This window comes from Coregonus lavaretus (genome assembly GCF_964263955.1).
Source record: "Coregonus lavaretus genome assembly, contig: HAP1_SCAFFOLD_1968, whole genome shotgun sequence".
Lineage (NCBI taxonomy): Eukaryota > Metazoa > Chordata > Actinopteri > Salmoniformes > Salmonidae > Coregonus > Coregonus lavaretus.
This window is the reverse complement of record NW_028160836.1, coordinates 33,824-48,979: the sequence shown is the minus strand read 5'-3', so window position 1 is coordinate 48,979 and position 15,156 is coordinate 33,824. Positions and strand designations below refer to the sequence as shown.

Below are 15,156 nucleotides of genomic sequence, written 5' to 3'. Positions count from 1 at the left end.
GGCTTAAGGACAACAAAGTCAAGGTATTGGAGTGGCCATCACAAAGCCCTGACCTCAATCCTATAGAACATTTTTGGGCAGAACTGAAAAAGCGTGTGCGAGCAAGGAGGCCTACAAACCTGACTCAGTTACACCAGTTCTGTCAGGAGGAATTGGCCAAAATTCACCCAACTTATTGTGGGAAGCTTGTGGAACGCTACCCGAAACGTTTGACCTAAGTTAAACAATTTAAAGGCAATGCTACCAAATACTAATTGAGTGTATGTACATTTCTGACCCACTGGGAATGTGATGAAATAAATAAAAGCTGAAATAAATAATTCTCTCTACTATTATTCTGACATTTTACATTCTTAAAATAAAGTGGTGATCCTAACTGACCTAAGACAGGGAATATTTACTAGGATTAAATGTCAGGAATTGTGAAAAACTTAGTTTAAATGTATTTGGCTAAGGTGTATGTAAACTTCCGACTTCAACTGTACGTTTGTATATATACAGTACCAGTCAAAAGTTTGGACACACCTACTCATTCAAGGGTTTTTCTTTATTTTTACTATTTTCTACATTGTAGAATCATAGTGAAGACATCAAAACTATGAAATAACACACATGGAAACATGTAGTAACCTAAAAAGTGTTAAACAAATCAAAATATATTTTATATTTGAGATTCTTCAAATAGCCACCCTTTGCCTTGATGACAGCTTGACACTATTTAAATGGACTGTCTGATGATGATGATAGCACACGTTGGTTCCAAAATGGTTTTGTTCATTTACTCAGTACTTAACGTTTATTTCTCTTGCTTGTTTTCTTAAAGTTTTTTTTTCTTAAACAGTTGTGTTGAAAACAAATTACAAGTTAGCAACTTGACAGGTCGTGCAAGCAATTAACATTCTGATGTTTTACCTGGATGCTTCTTCTGCAACCCGCACCCCTGCTACTTTTTACTTGTGGATGGCGACTTCAGGTTTTCGGGAACACATTGAAAAGTAACTTGACAATGTGTGGATCAGTCAGCGCAGATTTGGATTATAATGACAATAAGAAAATGTCATTGACAGAGGAGGGAGCGTACTGAATTAATGCATAAGGGCTAGAATTCGCTCTGGATCTTCTAACAGCGACACATCTGTTCTGGTGTGTGCATGTATTATAAATTCTGTGGTGTAAAGTACTTAAGTAAAAATACTTTCAAGCACTACTTAAGTAGTTTTTTTTGTATCTGTACTTTACTATTTTTGACAACTTTTACTTCACTACATTCATAAAGAAAAGAATGCACTTTTTACTCCATACATTTTCCCTGACACCCAAAAGTACTCGTTACATTTTGAATGCTTAGCAGGACAGGAAAATGGTCCAATTCACGCACCTATCAAGAGAACATCCCTGGTCATCTACTGCCTCTGATCTGGCGGACTCACTAAACACAAATGCTTTGTTTGTCAATTATGTCAGAGTGTTGGAGTGTGCCCCTGGCTATCCATAAATTTAAAAAACAAGAAAATGGTGCCATCTGCTTTGCTTACTATAAGGAATTTGAAATGATTCATACTTTTACTTTGACTTTTGATACTTAAGTACATTTTATCAATTACATTTACCTTTGATACTTAAGTATATATATACACAAAACCAAATACTTTTAGACTGTTACTCAAGTAGTGTTTTACTGGGTGACTTTCACTTTTACTTGAGTCATTTTCTATTAACATATCTTTACTTTTACTCAAGTATGACAACTGGGTACCTTTTCCACCACTGTATAAATTAGCAGCGTTACAGTTTTTCCAAAATTCCCAAAGTTTGGTGTGTCTAACTTGCTATAATAGCAGCCAAGGACGTTCGCTATCTTATTTGTTTGTGCTCTGATTACACAAGTGTCCAGGTCCACAGTTTACACAGATGACTTGATGTTAACATTGTCAGAAATGCTACAAAAAGGTAGCACATCGTTGGTTTATATTGGGCAGAAATGTGCATGTGAGGGCGGTAAATCGTGAATTTAATAAAAACTGTTGCACCTACAAACGTATTCAGTCCAAATGGATCTAAGTGCTAAAATGACTAAAATGTAAGTGTATTGATCACCTTTATGGATGCTGTGGCCTTGTTTTAATCTGACGTCTAGAATCTGAGCAAAACTATTTCTGACGACCCTAATGGTAACGAACAAACACCCATCACACCCCCAAAGCATAAGCACTCACCTATAAACAAAAAACTATCAGATTATAATAAGATCATATTTCTCCCAAACAAGCCCTCTTCTCTGCTCCAAGCTCTCTCTCTGTGTGCGTGTTAGGGTAGGATGAGCTGGGCAGATGTTGACTCTGTAATTAAATCATTATCCAGTAATATGTTGACATCACATTAACAAGGTTGTTTTTAATGACTCTCTGTGTGTATGTGTAGACAAACACACACAGCTGACATGACAAACACACTAGAAGCCAAAAACAGAAACAGCTGGAGGAACACACACACACACACACACAGCTGTTTGTTTTCAGTATTCTCAAATAGGGAAGAGAAAATAAGAGAAACTGAGGGAAGAAAGAGAGGATAGGAGGAAAGGAAAGGGAGGATAGGAGGAAAGGAAAGAGAGGATAGGAGGAAAGGAAAGAGAGGGTAGGAGGAAAGGATAGGGAGGATAGGAGGAAAGGAAAGGGAGGATAGGAGGAAAGGAAAGGGAGGATAGTTGAAAATGGAGGAGAGACAGGAAGAGGAGGAAGGGACAGAGGGCACAGGAGAAAGGTAGCCTCGGAGGGAGGGGCAGTAGGGGAGGGGCATGGTGTGTCTGTGTGCGTATAATAATCTGCTCTAATCCGGAGCGTGTTAACCCATCTGAGCAGTCAGAGCAGATTATCCCCCTAACAATGGCCTGACCTCATCTGCTAAATGACTCCACTAGAAATCATATGCTGTCCCACACTTATACAATCTATATGCAGGACCCTCCACAAAACAAAGAATTGTGGGACAACGTCCACCCATACCTTAGGTACCTTTTCTGCCCTAGGAGAGATGGAGTGTGTTTCCATGAGAAATAGATCAATAAAGAGGAGGATGTATAAACTATACCATGAATAGCTGAAGAACCTCTGGCCCCGGGGATAGAGTAACCCATCACAAAATTAAAGACCCCCCCCCCCCTCACACCCACAAAACACACAAACGGCCCATAATCCCCTAATCCAGCTCAGATTGAGAACACCTTAAAGATGTGATTTCAATTTGAGATTATGGTGAAATGATGATTGAGAGACAGAGGGGGATTAGACGATGGTATGGGGGGGGGGGGGGGGGGTTCTGCAGTTTGATTCTCCCTAAAGTGTACACTCCATTCACTGTTCCTCCATGAGGGGGAGTGAGTGTCCACTTCCAGAAAAACAAGTGAAAATTGGAATGCACATAAATACGCTAAGGTATACACAGACACACACAACCCAGAGACAGTGACCACTGGTCCTTGGCAGGTATTTTATTTAATATATAGACGCTTTCTGTAATCAAATGTGAGTGCAGTTTGATTCTCCCTAAAGTGTACACTCCATTCACTGTTCCTCCATGAGGGGGAGTGAGTGTCCACTTCCAGAAAAACAAGTGAAAATTGGAATGCACATAAATACGCTAAGGTATACACAGACACACACAACCCAGAGACAGTGACCACTGGTCCTTGGCAGGTATTTTATTTAATATATAGACGCTTTCTGTAATCAAATGTGAGTGCAATCAAACAGCAAAAACAAACATTACCGATGTAGTCTGAACCAGGAACACAGGGTTAACACTGGGACTCTACCTGGGTTAAAGGTACATTCCACAATTTGACTTCATCATACAGCGGGGCAGCACTCTGCTTTAAAGAAAACAGCAACAGAATATTAATAGCGTCAGTTTTGGCAGATATTAATTGTGTTTGTGATTTCTGTAACCAGGAAGTTGCCCTGTAGTGTATGATGACGTCACATTGCGGGGTGCACCTTTAAACTAGAAGCCTGGGGGCCAATCGAGTCTACCAGGGGGTATGTTGTCACAAAGCAGGATCAAATGTTTAGGTAACGTTCCTAAATAATCTCAAACTCCATATTACCTAGTTTAAAGAGACAGATTTGAATTCAACTTTTAGCTTTCGTAATACTATGTAAAATAGACAGGTACGCGGGACTGTTGATCAAAGTGATCACGTTAACTATTATTGATCCTGCTTTGATCAGGGGGCAGGGCAGAGTGGCAGGGTGGGGAGTAGGTGAGATGGTGGGGTCTAGGAGAGGTCTGTTTTAGACACAGCAGGTCCAAGTGACACCCTAACCCCCGATCCCTCCCTCCCGCAGTTCAGCCAGTGACATCACACAGGATGACATCTTCACACAGAACCCACTGCCTCAGAATCCACCATTGTGAGGTCATCCCCACCTGAGAGAAGAGAGTTATAGTCCTCTGCTGAATCCCAAACCAGTCCCTTGCCTCTACCAACTCACTCTGAGATCCCTCCATTGTCACACTTGCTGACAAAACCGAGGCTGATTTTCAGCACGACGAAGGGTTCAATGAACCCCATCAACTATGGGACACACTCATGACTTGAATGACGCAATTCATGTTTATAAATTAAATAAGAGCATGAAATTCTAATTGAGAAATTTCCCATCATTTCACAAGATATAAATCGTAGTAAGAGTTGAACATTTAATTTGGGAGGTATTTCATTATTAGATTTCATTACGTGTCACGCCTCGAAATCAGACAAACAAATGTATGTGCCATATAATTAGACACGCATTTTCACAATTTATGAAATTAGGCAAACTCCAAACATGTCGTGGTGGGTGTTGGCATACTACTTTGCTGTGAAGTATCAAAGTGTGACGGAGGGTCGAATTAGCCCCTAATCCCTCAATATTTTCACTCCCTCAGCTTCGGGAAACTTGTGCATATGGCGGAGGACGAGGGGGAAGGGACTGGTTTGGGACTCAGCGCTCCTCTTCTCCTTCCTTTATCTGACAACAAACAGAGGAAAGAAAGATCAGAAAACTCCATCCATCAGCAGGAGCCAATCAGAGGCGGTCAGGTGGGATCAGTTTTGACCAATACCTGTCCAGTAGCTGTGGAGTTGAGCAGAGGGGGTCGTGAGGGATAGAGGGGTCGTATAACTGTCAACATGTAGCACGTGGACCCTCCTCTGTGTGTGTGTGTGTGTGTGTGTGTGTGGTACATGCATGTGCAGGGTGTGTTGTGTAAGGTTGAAGGGTGTGTGTGTGGTGTGTGTTCGGGCGGTTGGGGTTGCCGGGCAGCACAGAGTCCAAGACAAGAGCCAGATTGAACCAGTCTGGGTCCTGGTCCCCACCTCAAAGCTTTCTCTCACACACATACACAAATACACCTCAGGTCCTCATGTCCGTATGTAGTCAGGTGATCAATGTCAACAACATCAACAAAAAAAATAAAACACCAGAAAACCTGGAAGGTAAAAATCATCTTCTACCATCCTGATGTTTCAGCAGTCCTTAAAACAACCGCAACACCTCCAAAAACACACTCCTCCCAGGTAAAAGCAGAGCGTGTGTGTGTGGGTGTGTGTGTTCGTCCTCACGCACACGCACGTCGTCCACTGGGCGTGTGGAGGAGGCAACTCCCCCTCTGGGTGGCTAGACCAATCACAGGAGGAGACCGGGGTCGCTGTTACCACGACTACCAATGGTCCTCCAGATCACACTGAGAGAAAGAAAGAGAGAGAGAGAGAGAAAGTGTTTATGAGGCATAGGAAATACAATACAAATCTGATGTTATTTACGTACTGGTGTTGAGAAGTGTGTGTGTATGTGGATCAGGAGTTGAGAATGTGAGGGGTCGATATGTGGGTCAATCTGTGGGATGAGTCGAGCTTGGACTCACCTGACGGTGGCCTACAAGTCTCATACTAGACCATATCCCATTTAATATAACATTTGTACTGAGTATGTTATAAATGGCAGGATGCCATGTAGTAGGAATTCACTGTACACTCTTCAGCACGTGAAGAGCCATTTCCGACCCACAATGGAATATTTACAGGAAAAAATGTTTATATACCAGAACAGAAAGACAGTCAGACACCAACCAAATCTGACACACAAGAGACAAACCAAATCAGATACAGATCTTAGCATTATTTTTTAAATCAAATCACTTATTTATTATTTTACTTGTTCACAAATCACTGTATGGAACAGATTCAGCCCCCCACCACACACACAGACAGACCTACACATTACTATACTTGTGTGGACTTTGGGGACCAACAATTGATTCCCATTCAAAATCTTATTTTCCCTAATACTAAAGCTAACCACTAACCCTAACCCCTAAGCCTACAAAAGTCTTTTTACAAGTGAGGACCGGCAAAATGTCCTCACTTCTCTGAATTTTAGGTGGTTTACTATTCTTGTGAGAACTTCTGGTACTCACAAGTATAGTAAAACGTGTACACACACACAAACCATCATATTGTGCCTTGTTGCCCTCATACACTAAGTACCACATTCATCAGAGAGAAATGCAGCTCAGTCTTTAGAAACACAACAATGATAGCGGACACACACACTTTTTGCAAAGTTAGTATTTTAAACTTTTATATTTTGAACTTTGCATTCTTTTAGAACATTCTACCAAACACACACACTGGCATGCACAGACTCTCTCAAACGGACGACCAGACAAACAGGCAAGACAGACAGATGGTTTTTGGGAACTTGTGCTTTTATAACGCCAGTCCAGTAGATGAGCGGCCTTCTCTCGCTCAGTCAGATAGAGGTCCAGACATGATAGGCCCATAGACTTAGACGACTCATCTTTGGGGTGGAATCAGTCACAACACATCAGAGATCAGGGGTCAATCTGGAGGGGTGGGAGGAGGGATCTGGTTGGTCGAGGTCTGCAGCTAGAGGATCTAGTTGGACAAACTCGGAGCTGCCGGAGAATCTGGTTAGCCGATGTCTACCGCCGGAGGATCTAAAATCGGCCAATGTCTACCACCGGAGGATCTGATTGGCCGATGTCTGCCGGAGCTGCTGGAGGGGCCGTGCCTTTGCTTTCCTCTGCGTCCGGGAGGGTCTTGCATCTCGACAACGGTGGGTGAAGGCGGGGGAGAGAGGGGGGAGGGTGGTGGGGAGTCAGGGAGGTAATCTGCGGTAAAGCAGGAGGATTCCTCCTGTGTGGGCTGTATTTTCCCCAGGCAGACGTTAGACGGCCAGAGCTTCCTCCAGCACTGAGTGATACTGACCCCGGTGGTACAGGCGGAACATACGCAGCGCCTCCAAGAGGTTGGCGGTGTTACTGCTGCCTCCTCCCTCTCACCCTCAAACTCCACCTCCCCAGCACAGGCCTGGCCCGGGCAACACCATGCCACACACACACGCACGCACGCTAGCGTCAGACACACACACACACTCTCCACTACGAGTCCCAACTCCCAAAACAGAGTAAAGACAGACTAGACTACGCCATATTGCTAGTTCATGTTTTTAAGATGTCCCGGGCTTTGGTGTGATTTTCTAAAAGGTTGGGACATAGCAGGAACATCAGGGAGCAGTATTAATGTCATGTGAAACAAAGTCTCGACTCTCAATCAAATACTCAATTTTGATCACGTTTGGTATTTGACGGTCCTCGAAGCCCATTCACACCCCAGCCCAGAGGGTGGTGCTGTTGTGACTGGAGTGGGTCATTGTGGAGGTGGGAGGTCACGGGTCAAAGAAGAGTTACTCACCCCTTCCTCTTCTCTGTGTGGGTTCAGCCTGCTGTACACCGCCTCGATCACACTGCGCCTGAACACACACACACACACACACACACACACACAGATTAGACATTCTCGTTTGTGTGCATGTGTGAAGATTGATTGATACAACTTCTCAATCAATCACGACAGTCTTTTTCATCCTCTCATAAAGTAAGAAGGGTGAGACGTGTGATTTGAAAAGAAAATGGACAATAAAGTATTTTTCTTCTTCAGTGTGAGTGTGTGTGCGCGCGGGAGTGTAGTATTTACTTGCTGGCCAGGCCTCCTCCAGGCGGTAGGTTGGGGATGTTCTCAGAGGCGATGTTCCTCAGAATACACACCAGGTCAGGAACTCCCTCTTCCCCACAGCCACCCAGCAAGTCTATGGACAGACACAGGGTTAGAGTGGAAACAGAATGATGGACGGCCGGTTGCCTCTGAACAGATTCTACATGTTGAATCGGCGCCAACAGCCATCGCTCGCTAAAACACACAGCTAGCGATGGGGCGGCCACTCGCTGCTTTTAGCTCTTCGTCGGTGCAGTGTGTCCAAGCTCTCAGAAAGGACGTGGGTGTATCTGTGTGTTCTCACCCTCTACACGTGTCTCCAGGTATTTGTCCAGTTCCTCCTCTTTCTTCAGAGCTTGTTCAGACACCTTGGGAGCTCCCGGTAAAGTCACCAACACCACACTCATGTTATCTCTACTGCCCTGGACACACACACACACACAGAGAGACAGAGGGTTAGTGTCATATCAAATCTTATTTGTCACGTGCTGAATACAACCGGTGTAGACCTTACCGTGAAATGCTTACTTACAAGCCCTTAACCAACAATGCAGTTAAGAAAATATTTACTAAATAAACTAAAGTAAAAAGAAAGTAACACAAAATAACAATAACGAGGCTGTATACAGGGGGTACCGGTACCGAGTCAAAGTGCGGGGATACAGGTTAGTCAAGGTAATTTAGGTAATATGTACATGTAGGTAGGGGTAAAGTGACTATGCATAGATAATAAACAGAGTAGCAGCAGGTGTCAATGCAAATAGTCCGGGCAGCCATTTGATTAACTGTTCAGCAGTCTTATGGCTTGGGGTAGAAGCTGTTAAGGAGCCTTTTGGACCTAGACTTGGCGCTCCGGTACCGCTTGCCGTGCGGTAGCAGAGAGAACAATCTATGACTACGGTGGCTGGAGAATATTTAAGGCCTTCCTCTGACACCGCCTGGTATAGAAGTCCTGGATGGCAGGAAGCTTGGCCCCAGTGATGTACTGGGCCGTACGCACTACCCTCTGTAGCGCCTTGCGGTCGGATGCCGAGCAGTTGCCATACCAGGCGGTGATGCAACCAGTCTCTATGGTGCAGCTGTATAACTTTTTGAGGAACTGAGGACCCATGCCAAATCTTTTCAGTCTCCTGAGGGGGAATAGGATTTGTCTTTCCCTCTTCACGACTGTCTTGGTGTGTTTGGACCATGTTAGTTTGTTGGTGATGTGGACACCAAGGAACTTGAAGCTTTCAACCCGCTCCACTACAGCCTCATGGATGTGAATGGGGGAGTGTTCGGCTCTCCTTTTCTTGTAGTCCACAATCAGCTCCTTTGTCTTGCTCACATTGAGGGAGAGGTTGTTATCCTGGCACCACACTGCCAGGTCTCTGACCTCCTCCCTATAGGCTGTCTCATTGTTGTTAGTGATCGGCATACCACCGTTGTGTCGTCGGCAAACTTAATGATGGTGTTGGAGTCGTGCTTGGCCACGCAGTGGTGGGTGAACAGGGAGTACAGGAGGGGACTGAGCACGCACCCCTGAGGGGCCCCCGTGTTGAGGATCAGTGTGGCAGATGTGTTGTTACCTACCCTTACCACCTGGGGGCGGCCTGTCAGGAAGTCCAGGATCCAGTTGCAGAGGGAGGTGTTTAGTCCCAGGGTCCTTAGCTTAGTGATGAGCTTTGAAGGCACTGTGGTGTTGAACGTTGAGCTGCAGTCAATGAACAGCATTCTCACGTATGTGTTCCTTTTGTCCAGGTGGGAAAGGGCAGTGTGGAGTGCAATAGAGATTGCATCATCTGTGGATCTGTAGGGACGGAATAGCAAATTGGAGTGGGTCTAGGGTCTCTGGGAAGATGGTGTTGTTGTGAGCCATGACCAGCCTTTCAAAGCACTTAATGGCTACAGAAGTGAGTGCTACGGGTCGGTAGTCATTTTAGGCAGGTTACCTTGACTTTCTTGGGGACAGGGACTATGGTGGTCTACTTGAACCATGTAGGTATTACAGACTCGGTCAGGGACAGGTTGAAAAAGTCAGTGAAGACACTTGCCAGTTGGTCAGCGCATGTGCTGAGTACACATCCTGGTAATCCGTCTGGTCCTGTGGTCTTGTGAATGTTCACCTATTTAAAAAGGTCTTACTCACGTCGGCTACGGAAAGCGTGATCACACAGTCGTACGGAACAGCTGGTGCTCTCATACATTCTTCAGTGTTGCTTGCCTCGAAGCACGCACAGAAGTCATTTAACTCATCTGGCAGGCTCATGTCACTGGGCAGCTAGCAGCTGGGCTTCCGTAATAGTTTGCAAGCCCTGCCACATCCGAGGAGCGTCAGAGCCAGTGTAGTAGGATTCAATCTTAGTCCTGTATTGACTCTTTGCCTGTTTGATGGTTCGTCTGAGGGCATAGCGGGATTTCTTATAAGCGTCCGGGTTAGAGTCCCGCTCCTTGAAAGCGGCAGCTCTACCCTTTAGCTCCGTGCGGATGTTGCCTGTAATCCATGGCTTCGGGTATGTACAGTGGGGGAAAAAAGTATTTAGTCAGCCACCAATTGTGCAAGTTCTCCCACTTAAAAAGATGAGAGGCCTGTAATTTTCATCATAGGTACACGTCAACTATGACAGACAAAATGAGAAAGAAAATTCCAGAAAATCACATTGTAGGATTTTTTATGAATTTATTTGCAAATTATGGTGGAAAATAAGTATTTGGTCAATAACAAAAGTTTCTCAATACTTTGTTATATACCCTTTGTTGGCAATGACACAGGTCAAAAGTTTTCTGTAAGTCTTCACAAGGTTTTCACACACTATTGCTGGTATTTTGGCCCATTCCTCCATGCAGATCTCCTCTAGAGCAGTGATGTTTTGGGGCTGTCGCTGGGCAACACGGACTTTCAACTCCCTCCAAAGATTTTCTATGGGGTTGAGATCTGGAGACTGGCTAGGCCACTCCAGGACCTTGAAATGCTTCTTACGAAGCCACTCCTTCGTTGCCCGGGCGGTGTGTTTGGGATCATTGTCATGCTGAAAGACCCAGCCACGTTTCATCTTCAATGCCCTTGCTGATGGAAGGAGGTTTTCACTCAAAATCTCACGATACATGGCCCCATTCATTCTTTCCTTTACACGGATCAGTCGTCCTGGTCCCTTTGCAGAAAAACAGCCCCAAAGCATGATGTTTCCACCCCCATGCTTCACAGTAGGTATGGTGTTCTTTGGATGCAACTCAGCATTCTTTGTCCTCCAAACACAACGAGTTGAGTTTTTACCAAAAAGTTATATTTTGGTTTCATCTGACCATATGACATTCTCCCAATCCTCTTCTGGATCATCCAAATGCACTCTAGCAAATTTCAGACGGGCCTGGACATGTACTGGCTTAAGCAGGGGGACACGTCTGGCACTGCAGGATTTGAGTCCCTGGCGGCGTAGTGTGTTACTGATGGTAGGCTTTGTTACTTTGGTCCCAGCTCTCTGCAGGTCATTCACTAGGTCCCCCCGTGTGGTTCTGGGATTTTTGCTCACCGTTCTTGTGATCATTTTGACCCCACGGGGTGAGATCTTGCGTGGAGCCCCAGATCGAGGGAGATTATCAGTGGTCTTGTATGTCTTCCATTTCCTAATAATTGCTCCCACAGTTGATTTCTTCAAACCAAGCTGCTTACCTATTGCAGATTCAGTCTTCCCAGCCTGGTGCAGGTCTACAATTTTGTTTCTGGTGTCCTTTGACAGCTCTTTGGTCTTGGCCATAGTGGAGTTAAGAGTGTGACTGTTTGAGGTTGTGGACAGGTGTCTTTTATACTGATAACAAGTTCAAACAGGTGCCATTAATACAGGTAACGAGTGGAGGACAGAGGAGCCTCTTAAAGAAGAAGTTACAGGTCTGTGAGAGCCAGAAATCTTGCTTGTTTGTAGGTGACCAAATACTTATTTTCCACCATAATTTGCTAATAAATTCATAAAAAATCCTACAATGTGATTTTCTGGAGAGAAAAAAATCTCAATTTGTCTGTCATAGTTGACGTGTACCTATGATGAAAATTACAGGCCTCTCATCTTTTTAAGTGGGAGAACTTGCACAATTGGTGGCTGACTAAATACTTTTTTCCCCACTGTACGTACGGTCACTGTAGGGACGACGTCATCGATGAACCCCGGAACATATTCCAGTCTGTGCTAGCAAAACAGTCCTGTAGCTTAGTATCTGCGTCATCTGACCACTTCTTTATTGACCGAGTCACTGACGCTTCCTGCTTTAGATTTTGCTTGTAAACAGGAATATAATCAGGAGGATATAATTATGGTCAGATTTGCCAAATGGAGGGCGAGGGAGAGCTTTGTACGCGTCTCTGTGTGTGGAGTAAAGGTGGTCTACAGCTTTTTTTCCCTCTGGTTGCACATGTTATATGCTGGTAGAAATTAGGTAAAATGGATTTAAGTTTTACTGCATTAAAGTCCCCGGCCACTAGGAGCGCCGCGTCTGGATGAACATTTTCTTGTTTGCTTATGGCTTTATACAGCTCGTTGAGTGCGGTCTTAGTGCCAGCATTGGTTTGTGGTGGTAAATAGACAGCTACGAAAAATATAGATGAAAACTCTCTTGGTAAATAGTGTGGTCTACAGCTTATCATGAGGTACTCTACCTCAGGCGAGCAAAACCTAGAGATGTCTTTAATATTAGATTTACACCAGTTGTTATTGACAAATGGATACAGACCACTCGTGGGCTCTCGTCTTACCGGAGGTAGCTGTTCTGTCTTGCCGATGCACGGAAAACCCAGCCAACTGTATATTATCCATGTCGTCGTTCAGCCACATTACAGTTTTTAATGTCCAGTTGGTAGGATAGTCTCGAACGGAGCTCATCCAGTTTATTCTCCAATGATTGCACGTTGGCCAATAGGACAGATGGTAGAGGCGGGTTACCCACTCGCCGACGAATTCTCACAAGGTACCCGGATCTGCATCCCCTGTCTCGGTGTCATCTCTTCATGTGAATGATGGGGATTTGGGCCTGGTCCGGTAGCAGCAGTAAATCCTTTGCGTCTGTCTCATTAAAGAAAAAAACTATTTGTCCAGCTCGAGGTGAGTAATCGCAGTTCTGATATCCAGAAGCTCTTTTCGGTCATAAGAGACAGTGGCAGAAACATTATGTGTGAATGTGTGTGTGTGTGTGTGTGTGTGTGAGAGTGAGTGTGTGTACCTTGTGCAGGCAGGTGTCCACCACGGCGTTGCAGACTCTCTCCAGGTCGTCAAACACCTGTAGCCGGGACCTGACGAACTCGCACAGCTCCTCGTTAGACATCACATCCCAGATCCCATCGCACGCCAGCACCACAAACTCATCCCCCTCTGCAGCACGCTCCAACACACACACCTGGGGGAGGAACACACACTTTCAGCTGGAGAGATCACACACCTCAACAAGGAGAAAGAACTAGAAGCTGTTCCAATCAACATGCCACAGTAACAAAAGGCATTTTAAACACACACACACACACCTCTGGCTCTGGGCTGACCAGCTGTTCTGTGGGACCCTTCCCATCCACACACTTGTAGTCATAGTCCCCCAGGGCTCTGGACACGGCCAGGGAACCATTCACCCTCTGGATCATCACTGATCCCCCTGCGTTCTGGATACGCTCCTTCTCTCTGGGGTTACACGGCTTGTGGTCCTAAAGGAGGTAAAAATAATTGTACCTGTGTATATCTAGTGTATAGTATTGTACCTGTGTATATGTAGTGTATAGTATTGTACCTGTGTATATCTACAGTGCATTTGGAAAATATTCAGACCACTTGACTTTTTCCACTTTTTGTTACGTTACAGCCTTATTCTTCAATGGATTTTTTTAAAATCCTCAGCAATCTACACACAATACCCCATAGTGACAAAGCAAAAACAGGTTTTTGCAAATTTTTGCAAATGTATTAAAAATAAACAATTGAAATACCTTATTTACATAAGTATTCAGACCCCTTGCTATGAGACTCGAAATTGAGCTCAGGTGCATCCTGTTTCCATTGATCACCTTGAGATGTTTCTACAACTTGATTGGAGTCCACCTGTGGTAAACTCAATTCATTGGACATGATTTGGAAAGGCACACATCTGTCTTATAAGGTCCCACAGTTGACAGTGCATGTCAGAGCAAAAACCAAGGCATGAGGTCGAAGGAATTGTCCGTAGAGCTCCGAGAGAGGATTGTGTCAAGGCACAGATCTGGGGAAGGGTACCAAAATATTGTTTTTCAGCGGCAGGGACTGGAAGACTAGTCAGGATCTAGGCAAAGATGAACAGAGCAAAGTACAGAGAGATCCTTGATGAAAACCTGCTCCAGAGCACTCAGGACCTCATACTGGGGCGAATGTTCACCTTCCTACAGGACAACGACCCTAAGCACACAGCCAAGACAACGCAGGAGTGGCTTCGGGACAAGTCTCTGAATGTCTTTGAGTGGCCCAGCCAAAGCCCGGACTTAAACCCGATCGAACATCTCTGGAGAGACCTGAAAATAGCTGTGCAGCAACGCTTCCCATCCAACCTGACAGAGCTTGAGAGGATCTGCTGAGAAGAATGGGAGAAACTCCCCAAATACAGGTGTGCCAAGCTTATAGCATCACACCCAAGAAGACTCTAGGCTGTAGCTCAGCTGGTAGAGCACGGCGCTTGTAACGCCAAGGTAGTGGGTTCGATCCCCGGGACCACCCATACACAAAAAAATGTATGCACGCATGACTAAGTCGCTTTGGATAAAAGCGTCTGCTAAATGGCATATTATTATTATTATTATAATTCCTGCCAAAGGTGCTTCAACAAAGTACTGAGTAAAGGGTCTGAATACTTACGTAAATGTAATCTGTTTTTTATTTGTAATAAATTAGCAACAATTTCTAAAAACCTGTTTTTGCTTTGTCATTATGGGGTATTGTGTGTAGATTGAGGGAAAAAACATTTTAATCAATTTTAGAAAAGGCTGTCACCTAACAAAATGTTAAAAAGGTCAAGGGGTCTGATTACTTTCTGAAGGCACTGTAGTGCAGGGTTCTCCAACCCTGTTCCTAGAGAGCTACCCTCCTGTAGGTTTTCACTCCAACCCCAGTTGTAACTAA

At 44.7% G+C, this 15,156-nt stretch overlaps 1 protein-coding gene across 2 annotated transcripts in view; it reads right to left on the bottom strand.

Annotated features, from left to right (window-relative positions):
• Positions 1-3,670: 3,670 nt before the first annotated feature.
• LOC311121397 (protein phosphatase 1B-like) overlaps positions 3,671-15,156 on the bottom strand; it is a 30,183-nt gene continuing 18,697 nt past the window's right edge. For both annotated transcript variants that reach the window (XM_084195894.1, XM_084195895.1), the window contains exons 3-8: positions 13,545-13,718; positions 13,247-13,420; positions 8,364-8,481; positions 8,042-8,153; positions 7,760-7,817; positions 3,671-5,727 (exon numbers count right to left, since the gene is read on the bottom strand). In XM_084195894.1, coding sequence (XP_084052020.1) covers positions 5,704-5,727; positions 7,760-7,817; positions 8,042-8,153; positions 8,364-8,481; positions 13,247-13,420; positions 13,545-13,718 — 660 coding nt within the window. In that variant the 3' untranslated portion in view covers positions 3,671-5,703. The remainder of the gene's footprint in view (positions 5,728-7,759; positions 7,818-8,041; positions 8,154-8,363; positions 8,482-13,246; positions 13,421-13,544; positions 13,719-15,156) is intronic.